The 11638-nt window shown below is 59.9% G+C and overlaps 1 protein-coding gene across 1 annotated transcript in view; it reads right to left on the reverse strand.

Annotated features, from left to right (window-relative positions):
* PCDH12 (protocadherin 12) overlaps positions 1–7933 on the reverse strand; it is an 11559-nt gene extending 3626 nt beyond the window's left edge. Inside the window, exons 1-3 of the mRNA XM_064388379.1 lie at positions 4489–7933; positions 3984–4078; positions 2699–2874 (exon numbers count right to left, since the gene is read on the reverse strand). Coding sequence (XP_064244449.1) covers positions 2699–2874; positions 3984–4078; positions 4489–7392 — 3175 coding nt within the window. The 5' untranslated portion in view covers positions 7393–7933. The remainder of the gene's footprint in view (positions 1–2698; positions 2875–3983; positions 4079–4488) is intronic.
* Positions 7934–11638: the final 3705 nt, after the last annotated feature.

The following is an 11638-nucleotide window of genomic DNA, read 5'->3' on the forward strand; positions in this document are numbered from 1 at the left end:
CTGCTGGGAGTGCTGTGCTGGGCTGCTGGGGAATCAGAGCTAACAGACGGTGCTGCGAGTTCATCCCACAACATCAACAATCCCAGAGCTGCCCGGGATTGCAGTCCCCCACTGGGAACAGCACAAAGGCCCAGCCAGCCTCAGCCAGCTGTTAGGATGCTCCTGAGCACCAGCAGTGCTTCCTTCCTCCCTCTCAGGATGCAAGTCCACGGCTCTGTTTGTGTCTGGGAGAGGAGGAAGGAGCCCGGCAGCTCCAGTGGCTGCGCTCAGCCGCCTCTGCGGGCAGCTCTGGGCTCCTGGGGAAGGTTTGGCAGCTCTGGAACAGATCAGCCTCTGGGCATGGCCAGCAGGAATCCACACAGCCCCGGCTGTGGCAGGGAGCAGGCTGCCCAGGAAGTGGTGGAATCATCATCCCGGGAATGGGGATGTGACACAGGGGACACAGGTCGCTGGTGGACATGGCAGTGCCGGGGAACAATGGTCTGGGAGGGCTTTTCCAGCCCTAATGATCCTGTGGAATTCCGGGACTTTGGCCAAAAGGATTTTTTTCCTGACAGATCCAAGGATCACGGGAATGGCACTTCATGGATCAGCCTCACCATAGCTCTGATTTTCTATCCTTGTGAGGGCAGGACTGGATCCAGAGCTGCTGGCAGCTCCCCCAGTTCCTTTTCTGGGATCAGGGCATGTCAGTGCACCTGGGATGGAGCCGGGCTCCTCTTTGCTCCCTGCTCTTGGCTGCAGGACCTTGGAATCCAAGGAAACTTTTAGGTCTCAGCCTTTCCTTCGTTTGCTCCTTACTGGAATAAAAGAGCAGGGAGGCAAAGGGGGAGAAGCAGCAGGTTCTGTCCCAAAGGAAGAGCACCAAAAATGCCCAGCTCTGGAATTCAAGCCACCCCAGCAGCAAAGTTCAATGAGTTTCTCTTCTACGGAGGAGCACAGAGGCTCCACAATGAAATTTCTGCTACAGGACATGAGTCAGCCCAACTCTTTCAAATTGAAATGCCAAGAGAGGAGATTTTTAGAACAAATCAATAAAAGGAACATGTAGAAAATGTCAGGCCCAGATGGTATTCACCCCGGAGTGCCAGAGGAACTCAGTTATGAAATTGCCTGGTTTATTAGCTGCTGTTCATTAACTACTGCTTCAAATGAATGCGGGATCAGAGGGAGGGGAGGTGGAAATGGTGACAGGAGTTTTTAAGTGTGTGAAGGTGAATCCAGCCCAGGCAGATTCAGAGAAATCCTTCTGTGCAAGGCTCAGCAGAGAGAGCCATGGAGCTGCAGCTCCCAAAGGAACCACCTGACATGGTCACATGGGGAATTGTGTTCTGGAAGTCTGGAAGGGCTGCATGGAGAGTCCTGGATGACTTTGGACAAGGGTCTGGAGTACCAAGAAAAGGGAATGGCTTCCCAGAGCCAGAGGACAGGGATGGATGGGGTATTGGGAATTAGGAATTCCTCCCTGGGAGGGTGGGCAGGCCCTGGCACAGGGTGCCCAGAGCAGCTGTGGCTGCCCCTGGATCCCTGGCAGTGCCCAAGGCCAGGCTGGACACTGGGGCTTGGAGCAGCCTGGGACAGTGGGAGGTGTCCCTGCCATGGCAGGGGTGGCACTGGATGGGCTTCAAGGTCCCTTTCAACCCAAACCGTTCCAGAATTCAATTCTGTGAAGGCAGGGGTCACCTGAGCTGATGGAACAGCACCAGGCTTGCAGGGGACCTGAGCTGTGCAGAATTTACAGCCAGGTTCTGTAGGGACTAATATGTGTTAAAAGCTGGGAAGTAAGGGTAGGAATAATTAATCTTCCTCACCAAGGGAGGTCATTAGCAGAGTCCCAGAGTATCTGCTCAACACAGTGATAAATGATATGGCAAGGGGACAATGTTGGTGTTGACTCCACTAAAACACCCAAAAGCAGAGGGTTGCTGAAGGACCTGATAATGCTGAGTGCCAAGAGCAAAACGTGGCCGGTGAATTTCTGTGTCACCAACTGTCAGATAATTGTCACAGGGAACAACAACCTGTCATGTGTTGATGGCTCTCCCTCTACGCAGAGGAGAGATTTGGGAGTTACAACAAACAGGGCTCAGCGTGGAGCTTGGGCAGGACAGGAATGAGGAATACACCAGAAAACCTCCTTGTACCCCCAGTGGACCCTAAACACTGCACACAGTTCTGGTCACACTTCTCAAAAAAGATAAAATTAGCAGCAAGTTGGTCACAGGAGGAAGGAGGACCCAGTGGGGCTCTGAGGGTAAATAACATCTTGAGGGGGTTGACAAGGACACGTGTCCACCTTCCTCACTCTGCATGGACCAGGAGACCACAAAGGGAGGGCTCAGGCCAGCACGGGAAGCAGTTCAGCAGCTGCAATGTGCAACTGGCCCTCACCCCCAGCAATGACAGAGGCCAAGCTCACACATCACTAAACGCTAAACCTCAGCAGACACGTCCATGGGAGGGAAGACCAGCCATAAACACATAGAAAAATTCAGTGTGAAGCTCAGCAAGTCCCTTGGCCTGCTACCAAAAGCCTGGGATGGTCCAGACATGCTGCCCCAAGCACTGCCCTTGCCAGAGCCACTCTGGGAGGTGCAATGTGCTCTGGCTGCTGCATGGGGTTAGTGTGGGTTACCCGAGGAAGTGTCACTGCTGGAGCCCCCAGCTCCACCCCGTCCCAGCAGCAAGGTCAGCTCACCTGCCTGTGGCTCCAGGAGGGTCTCCAGCTCCTCTCCCACGAGCTGCTGCACGGAGAGCTCGAAGGCGCTGTCGGAGTCGCGGTCCCCGGCCTCGCTCTCGCCGTGCCCGCTGTCCTTGGTGCTCAGGCAGTCTGTGTCCAGCCCCGTGTCCAGCCCCGTGTCCAGCCCTGCAGCCCTGCCAGGGGTCACAACACCCAGGTCACTTCAGCCCCAAGGAGCCCTTGGAAGGGTCTCTATCCCCCCAAAATGCCCTGGAGAGGGGCTCTAGGCACCCTCCCCGTGCACCGCTCATAGAACCAAAGGCATTTCGAGTGCCCCTCAGTTAATGAGGTTTGGGGGTTTCCCCACATTTCTTGCCTGAATGGGTTTTTATCCTTCTGCAGCAAGATCAGAGAACCACAGAAGGGTTGGAAGGGACCTTAAAGCTCATCTCATTCCACCCCCTGCCATGGGTAGGGACACCCTCCACAATCCCAGGTTGCTCCAAGCCCCGTCCAACTTGGTCTGGAACATTTCCAGGGACCTAGGGGCATATCCTGAGCAAACAGGGACCTGCTGGCTCCTCCCTCTTAATTCACAGGAGCTTTCCCCTGCAGGACCAGGTGAGGAGCACCCCAGATAGCCTGGAGCTGCTCTCCCTCCCTCTCCATCCTCTGCAGCTGCAGGTGAGAAAGGTGGAGAAAGCTGTGTCTGCCCATGACCTGGCCGGGTGGGCACAGGGGGACATGGCAAGGCAGTGATGAAGACTCAGCATCCTCAGGAGTGTGCACCCAGCACAATTTAATGGGATCACCATGAAGTTTGGGGATATCTTTGGCACACAGCTGGGATATCTCAGTGCCTCCAGCCCTGCTGAAGTTCCTCACTCATCTGCCCTCTGGCACAGGGTCAGGTGTCCCAAACTCATGTTGGCAGATACAAAGGAAGTGTCCAGAGCCATGAGAACATTCATCCTTGTGCTGCTGCCTCCTGAGCTGGGTCCCTCTGTGCTCCTGAGCACCCAGAACCATCGCAGTTCTTGGCAAGGGATGGTTCGTGGCCATGGAGGAGCTCAGATGAGTATGGAGGGACCTGCCAAAGGTACCCCAGGAAGGAGGCAAAGAGCAGCTGGATACCACTGGGAACCAGGACCAGAGGAGCACAACCTGCCCCTGAAGAGAGAACCTCCAATCTGAGCAGATGAGGCTTTTCCTTGTGTGTCTCTGCCCTTGGAGGTTTTGGGCTGGTGGGGCTCGAGCAGGGGAAGGGGGAGTGGGGAAGGGAAGTGCTGGGAGCCAGCCTTACCTGCTGCCGTTCTTGGCCGTGTACTTGTTTCCTCTGTAGTTTGTTTTGGGCTGGAACTGGCCCTGGTGCAGCAGGGTGAGCAGCTGGGAGATTTGCTGCAAGGCAGGAAAAGCCTGTTGAGCCCCGGGCTGGCCACTCAAGCTGCTTCCTGCCAGGACATCCCCCCCTTTTTATAGTGTTTCCTCCTCCTGCAGATGGCTCAGCATCCCCACACCGGGGGAAAAACAAGCGCTGGGCAGCCCACCTGGGCCCGAGCTTCCCCTGCACCCCTCCTGCTGCTCCCTGTCCCTGGGATTGTCCCCTTCCCCTGTGACAGCCCCGCTCCTGCCTGTCTTGCTGGGGTGACCCTGCTGGGTGGCGGGGCTGCTCATCCTACCCAGGCCTGAGGGAAGAGACCAAGCAAAGACCCTCAGGCTGCACATTCCCACTGCTCCAGGGTGGGCACGGCCCGGACAAGGAAGGGCTGGGGTGCCCACACTCCGGGAACGCCCAGAGCAGCTCCTACCTGCACTGGGGGTGACTCCATGGCGAACTCCCCGCTCGGGCTCTGCTCCGCCAGGGCCACCAGCGACAGCCGGACCAGGCTCCTGAGGATCTGCTGGTGGGGCTGGGGCTGCCCGGCTCCCCCCGCACCCACGGGCTGCTCGGCTGGCACTCGGGGCTCCCCCATGGGTGGCTTCACCAAGCTCTTGCCGTGCAGCGGTGCCTCCGGGGGGCCCGCAGCCTCCTTCACCGACTGTTTGGGCCTGTGGGGCTGGCAGGGCCGGCGCTGCAGGACGGGCAGCTCGAAGGTGCCCTGCTGCTCCTCCGAGCCTTTTTGTGTCCTCTGATTCCTCAGGGTCCTGTAGAGCGTGGGGGTGAGGTGGAGGGGAGCCTGCGGGGACCCCCCGGCCGCAGGGGTGGCTGTGTCGGGCTGCTCCTCCTGGCAGGCCCGGGCGGGCTCGGGCTCCCGGGGGCGGCCGCGGAGCAGCGGCACCAGGTGGATGTCGGCCTTCTGGATCTGCCTGTGCGGCTTCTTGAGCTGCTGCTGCCTGCGGGCGTCCTCTGCCTCCCGGCAGTTGTAGGCCATGCCGTCCTTCTTGTCCTTCTTGCGCAGGGACAGGGTCAGCGCCAGCAGCAGCACGCACCCGCCCAGGAGAGCGGCCAGGCAGATCAGCAGCACCACGGAGAGACTGGGCCAGCCGGGATCCCGCGCTGACATCTTGGAGAAGGCCCCGTGCCGCCGGAACAGCAAGCGGAGCCGGGCCAGGGTGTGCAGCGGGGCGTCCCCCTGGTCACTCACCCGGACCAGCAGCTCCCGCTGGCTGCCGGCCAGGCTGCTGGCATTGCTGGCGTTGAGGGACACCTGCCCCAGGAGGGGGTCCAGGATGAAGAGCCCGGCATCATCCCCACCCACCAGATCATACCGGAGAGCCCCGTTGATGCCGGAGTCCACGTCCCTGGCCATGATGGTGAAGAGGAAGGGGTTGGCAGGGCATGACACAAGTGTGGAATTGGTCACTGCCATAGCCCCCTGGGTGCTCCCATTCCCGGGGACCACCCAGCAGCACCCGGTGTCCACATTGACCAGGACAGAGAGCGTGGCCACCCCTCCCACCAGTGCCGGCGTGGTGATGATGGGTGCGTTGTCATTCCGGTCGAGCACAGCCAGCCTGATGGAGATGTTGGATGCCAGCTTGGGATGTCCTCCATCCTCTGCTGTCACTAGGAACTCCAGGCTCCTCACCTGCTCGTAATCAAAAGCTTGGAGGGCAAAAACGTCTCCAGTGATGGGGTCAACTGAGACCAGCCCCAAAGCAGAGGGGTCCAGGATCCTGTAGGTGACTTTCCCATTGGAGCCCAGGTCAGGGTCGGTGGCACGGACGGTGAGCAGGAAGGCAGGTGCTTCACCATTCTCTGCAACAGCAACCTCATAGGCAGCCTTCTCAAAGGCTGGGGCGTTGTCATTGACGTCGCTGATGCAGATGGTGAGGTGTTTCAGCACGGCCAGGGACAAGTCCCCCATGTCCTGCACCACCAGCGTCAGGTTGTACTGAGCGCGCCGCTCGCGGTCCAGCGAGGTGTTGGTCAGCAGCGCGAAGCTGTGGCTGTTGGTCCTCTTCAGCCTGAAGTGCTCATAGCCCTGGCTGAGGGAGCAGAGCACTTGCCCGTTGCTTCCCGAGTCAGGGTCGCTGGCTGTCACCAGGGCCACAAAGCTGTCCTTGGGGAGGGCCTCGGACAGCACGGGCTCCCGCGTGGCCCAGGTGACGTGGACATCGGGAGCGTTGTCGTTGACGTCCAGGACCTTGACCAGGACCTTGCAGTGCGCCGGGATGGGGTTGGCGCCCAGGTCCCGCGCCTGCACATCCAGCTCGTACGCATGGGTCTCCTCATAGTCCAAAGGGAGCCTCAGGAGGATGCTGCCCGTGCGGGCATCAATGCTGAAGGTGCTCAGCACCTCGGGGGGCGCGTGCCTGCTCAGGCTGTACTCAATCTCCCCATTGGGACCCTGGTCGGGGTCAGTGGCCGTGACTGTCACGAGGAGCGTCCCGGGCTGGGCGTCCTCCCGAACTTCCACCATCAGGGAGCTCTCAGCAAACACGGGGCTGTTGTCATTGGAGTCAAGGACAATGACTTTAATCACAGCAGTACCTGATTTTGGTGGCTCCCCATGATCAGTGGCCGTCAGCACAAGGTCAAAGGAGGAGTGCAGCTCCCGGTCCACCTCCTTCACCACTACGAGCTCCGCATGTCTCGTCCCATCGGAGCTGGAGACAACCTCCAGAGCAAAGTGCTCACTGGGGGAGAGGGCGTAGGAGCAGCGGGCATTGGGGCCAGCATCAGCATCCAGGGCTCGATCCAGCGGGATCCGCGTCCGCAGGGATGCGCTCTCTGAGATCTCCAGCTCCAGCTCGGGCGTGGGGAACCGCGGCGCGTTGTCATTGATGTCCATCACCTGAACCTCCACGTGGATCAGGGCCGGGTTCTGGGCGGCCAGCACGTCGAAGGACACCCAGCAGGGATCACTGTGGCGGCACAGCTGCTCCCTGTCCACCCGCCCGGCCGTGCTGAGCACCCCATCCCCACTGCCCACGTGCAGCGGGAACCTCCCGGGGGTCTCCATCAGCTGGAAGGTCTCGGCTGCCTCACCGCTCTCGCCGCCCTCGAAGTGCTCGGCCAGGCTCCCTATGACAGTGCCCGGGGGCACCTCCTCCAGCACCCGGTACTGCACCGTGAACGTGGCCACCTCCTGGGCATCGGCGCTCAGGAACAGGTACCACCACCAGAGCGCCGGCAGCCGCAGCGCCGAGCGGCTCAGCCCCAGCACGCTGCTGGCAGAGCCCCCGCGGCCCCGCCGCGCTGCCATGGGCTGTCCCGCCGGCCACCGCATCCCCGGAGGGTCCTCAGGGCCACCGCAGGGCCTCGGCATCCTCTCCCATCTCCGAGGGCCGTGGGCTCCAGCCAGAGCTTGGAAAGGAGGGGAAATCACGAGCAGGGCTGATGGCTGTCCCCCGCGCTGCCATCACCGGGGCTCCCCGGGCCGGGACAGCCCGGAGCGGAGGGACCGTCCCCGGAGCAGCCACCGGCCGGCTGGCCGCGCTGGGGATGGAGCGGCCGACATCCTATGGAAACCCCACCTACAGGAAAAGGGAGGACCGGGCTGGTACAATGCCGGGGCGGGGTGGGGGCTCCTGGGGCGGCAGGGACCCGGCTGCGAGAGGCTGTGGGAATGCTCTCCAATCCCAGCCCAGGGGGACCATCACTGCTGTCACCTGCAGAGCACAACTGCCTAGAAGGTGGGATTCCTTCAGGCCCTGACCCACCACAAACCTCTTGTGCTTCAAGTAGGGGTGATGGACTCCTGCTCCTGCATTGACCCAAAGCCTTGTTCCCCACACTTACATCTCAGACTTTGACTTATTCTCATTTTGTCTAAATCCAAATGCAATCCCTGCTCCTTACTCTGCCTTTGGAGGGTGATGTGCCCAAGTCACCTTTCCCAGTACAAAGGTGATGATGTCACCAGTTCCAGCTGGACACACCAGAATGAGCTGATGAATCAGCAGGAGCGTGCCACACCAAACACAGCCGGGAGGGCATGAGGGAAGGAGGAGGCGCTGGCAGACACAGCCTGTGTCCGTTCAGGCCTCTCCCCATCCCTGCATCCGGCTGTCCTGGCTGCTCCCTCTCTTGGCACATGCTCCATCCCAGCTTGGCTCAGTACTGATTTCCCTGGCGTCACTCCTGTGCCATCAAATCCCTTCTTGGCCTTATTTCAGCACCTCACCCCGAGCCCCCACCTTCAGGCTGCCCAGCTGTTCCACTGGTATCACCACAGCTGGCCAGCTGTGCACACACAGGTAGCACAGCCTGAAGGTGTTCCAGGTATTCCTCCTGAGCCTGCAGAGCCCCCAGACCCCAGGCTGGGTTTGCTTTGGTCTCAAGGTGACAGAAGGCATTCAGGACAGGGAAGGTTGTCTGGAATTTTCCTTGGCTGTTATGGAGCATCCTCAAGGTGTGGTTGGAGCCCCACCAGCCACATCGTCTTTGTGTCTCCACACCTTCCAGGCAGCATCCAGCAGCCCCTGGTGTCCTGTGCCCACCTCACCCTCTCCTCCTGCTTTTCCAGCCTTGATGGGCACCCCTGTCCCCCCAGCCTATTCCCATCCCTCCCAGCGCCCCTCACCACTCTGGATTTCCCAGGTGAGGCTCTGCTGTCATCGCTTTTCTTTGCCGTGGTGAGTTTTGATGCCCCAAAGAGCAGCAAAACCAAAGCCACCCCAGTGGCACGAGCTGTGCCCTCAGCACCGCGGGAGGAAGGGACAGTGCTGCGGGGGGTGGCCAAAGGCCGGTGCTATTCCTGGGCTCGGCCCCAGCTCCAGGTGACCTTTGCCAAGTCATTTCCCTGCTTTGTGCTCGCGCTTCCTCCTGCACAGCCCGGGGCTCTCCCGGAGGGATGCTCCCTCTCGCTCCCGCTGCCCGCGGAGCTCCGGGTGCAGAGCGGATGTCTCTGAGTCCATGCCCGATTTTGGGAGGGGAGGTGGGAAGGCCACTTCCTTCTGCTGGGACCGTTATCTCTCCACCTCGCATTTTTTTTAATGCTTTTCCTTTTCAGGAATGGAGCGGAACAGAAGAACGCTGGAAGGGAAAGGAAATAAATATGATGCCCCAGGACTGTGGGGGTTCCCCGAGGAGCCCTGCCTGGGGTTTCCTTCCCCATCACCTCCCAATCTCACTGCAGAACAAGCCACCCACCGCAGGAGGTGAATTCCCCCCAACTCCAGCACCCACCTGCCAGACTCCACTTGCTGCCATCCCCACCCCTCATCTGGGAGGATTCTAAACCTCCAAAACACTAATTTTCCTCCCCAAAGACAGGGACCAGGTGGGATTTTAGGTACCAGTTTGTTCAGGGAAAGGCTGGGAGGAGAAGTCACTGTCACCAGGCTGTGAGTCCCCTGAGCACTGTCCCCAGCCTGGCTGTACAGATCCCAGCACTGGTGACAGGTCTGGCCTACCCAGGAGGAGCTGGAGGAGCTCCTGCATGAATTATTGATGATTCTTCAGGAATAAACCCCTACAGACCAGGCCTGTGACCCCCAGCCATCAGAACATTCTCAGCTGGCAGAAGGATGCTGCAAAAGCATGGCTGAGCTGCAAATCAGTGCTGTGGAGGGAGATGGACAGAGTAAAGCTGCAAGAAAATAGGAAAGAAAAACAGGGTCGAGCTGAGACTTGCCAGAAGCACAGGCAGGGAAATGAGATCTGGTGCTAAAAACAAAACATGTCTCCTCCTGTTTCCTGTTCACACCCCAGCAGGCTCTTGACGTGCTTCAGGACCACCATGGACACTGTGGTGGCTACAAACACAAAATACCCCCTTTAAGGTTTAGACTGCACCTGAACCCTTTCATTTAAATCTCAGGAAGAGCCTCAGCTACGTGGAATTCTTACAGCACTTCATGCATTCACTGTGTGCAATGCTTCCTTCAGCTCCTGCCCGATGCTGTCAGTGCCCAGAGCAGCTGGAAATGCCATTTCAGGAGTGCCAACCTGGCTCTCTGCAGCTCAGCTGCTCTCCAGGCTCCAGAGCAGGGCACAGGCACACCCTGAGCTCCCAGGGGTGCAGAGCTGTGCTGGAGGCACCACTCTCCCTGTCCATCACCTGGCAGAGAGCAGCACCACCAGGTTATTTCGAGCTCCACTGCACAGCTGGAGGTCTTCAAACTTTGTCATTTTGGGCTGACACGGTGCTAGCCTGGGACCAGGAGCTGTGCCACAACACAGCAGGGAGCGGAGGGCAGCTCGAAATGAGAACGAAGAGACTTTTTCACATCTAATAATTTTCTCTGATGAAGACAGGGCGAGAGCTGGGCATGTTCGCCTGGACAAGAGGAAGCTCCAGACAGAACCTGAAGCCCCTTCCAGTGCCCAAGGCCTCCAGAGCTCCAGGAGGGTTTGGGCACCGCTCCCAGGCATGCCCCGGGTGGGATTGTTGGGGTGTCTGTGCAGTGCCAGGAGCTGGACAGGATGATCCTTGTGGGTCCCTTCTAACTGTGGTTATTCCATGATTCCATGAATTTTCAGCCCTTCAAAGACAGCCTTTGCTCCTTTAGGAGTGTCCCTCCCTTTTCAGTGGGTAAACAATCCCTCTCTGAGCATGAGATGTGTGAGGTGCAACTGCACAAGGCAGCCCAGAACCTTCCCCATCCCCAGCTGCCTGCAGGGACCTGCGAGGCTCCTGGGGGCCCTTTCTCTGGAGGAAGGGCGTGATTCCCCCCCTCCCACCAGGTACGGAGCTCTGCAAGAGGTGGGGGGACCTTCCCTTGGGGTGGCCCGGCTCTCCCTGAGCTCGTACAACCAGCAGGTGACGCCGGCTGAAGGTGACCTCGCCGTGCCACCCGCTCCATCCTCCACCACCGTCACCAACCATCCCGGAGTGCCCGCGGGCTCCTCCGGCGCTGCCTGCCCGCAGCTCCCGGCGCCTGCCGGGCCGGGGAAGGCGCAGCCCCGGCGATGCCTGCGCTGTGCAGTTGGATGCCTCCACCACGAGAGCCCACTGCTGCTCCGCGCTGGGCTCCGCCGCTGTCCCGCCTGTCCCCGGCGCCGCCCGAGGGGCTGGGGGTGCTGAGCCCCCCAAATTCTCCCCACAGCGGGGCTGCGACCACCCTTGCCCCGGCGGACGGTGCGGGGGGCTCCGCCGCCCCCAGCCCTGCAGGGAGGCTTGGGCGATGCTGCAGCTGCCTCCCCTCCATCCTCAGCGTGTGCCTCCCTCAGTTTGGCACGGTTTTAAGGTGCTTCCTTCGGTTTCACACGATTTTAGGGTGTTTCCCCCGGTTTTGCAGAGTTTCAGGGTGTTTCCCTCTCTTTCAAACGATTTTAGGGCGTTGCCTTGAGTTTTGCACGATTTTAGGCAACACAGCAGCATCACAGCAGTGTCCCCCAAACTCCGCTGTACCCCCGCAAACCCTCCTCTGGGGGGGTTATAGAGGTGCCTCCCCTCCTGCAGGGCAACACCTTAATTAGGGGGGAAATAAAAGGGGGTGCGGGCGATCCCTGATGAGGACAAAGTTAATTATCGATGTAGCAGCTCCTGAAAGCTTCCCCAGGCAAAAACCTGGTTTTGAGCAAAGCAGCTCCTGCCTGCCGGGCTCCAGGAGCAGCCCTGCACTGAG

The sequence above is a fragment of the Passer domesticus genome, chromosome 13 (assembly GCF_036417665.1).
Source record: "Passer domesticus isolate bPasDom1 chromosome 13, bPasDom1.hap1, whole genome shotgun sequence".
Taxonomy (NCBI): Eukaryota; Metazoa; Chordata; class Aves; order Passeriformes; family Passeridae; genus Passer; species Passer domesticus.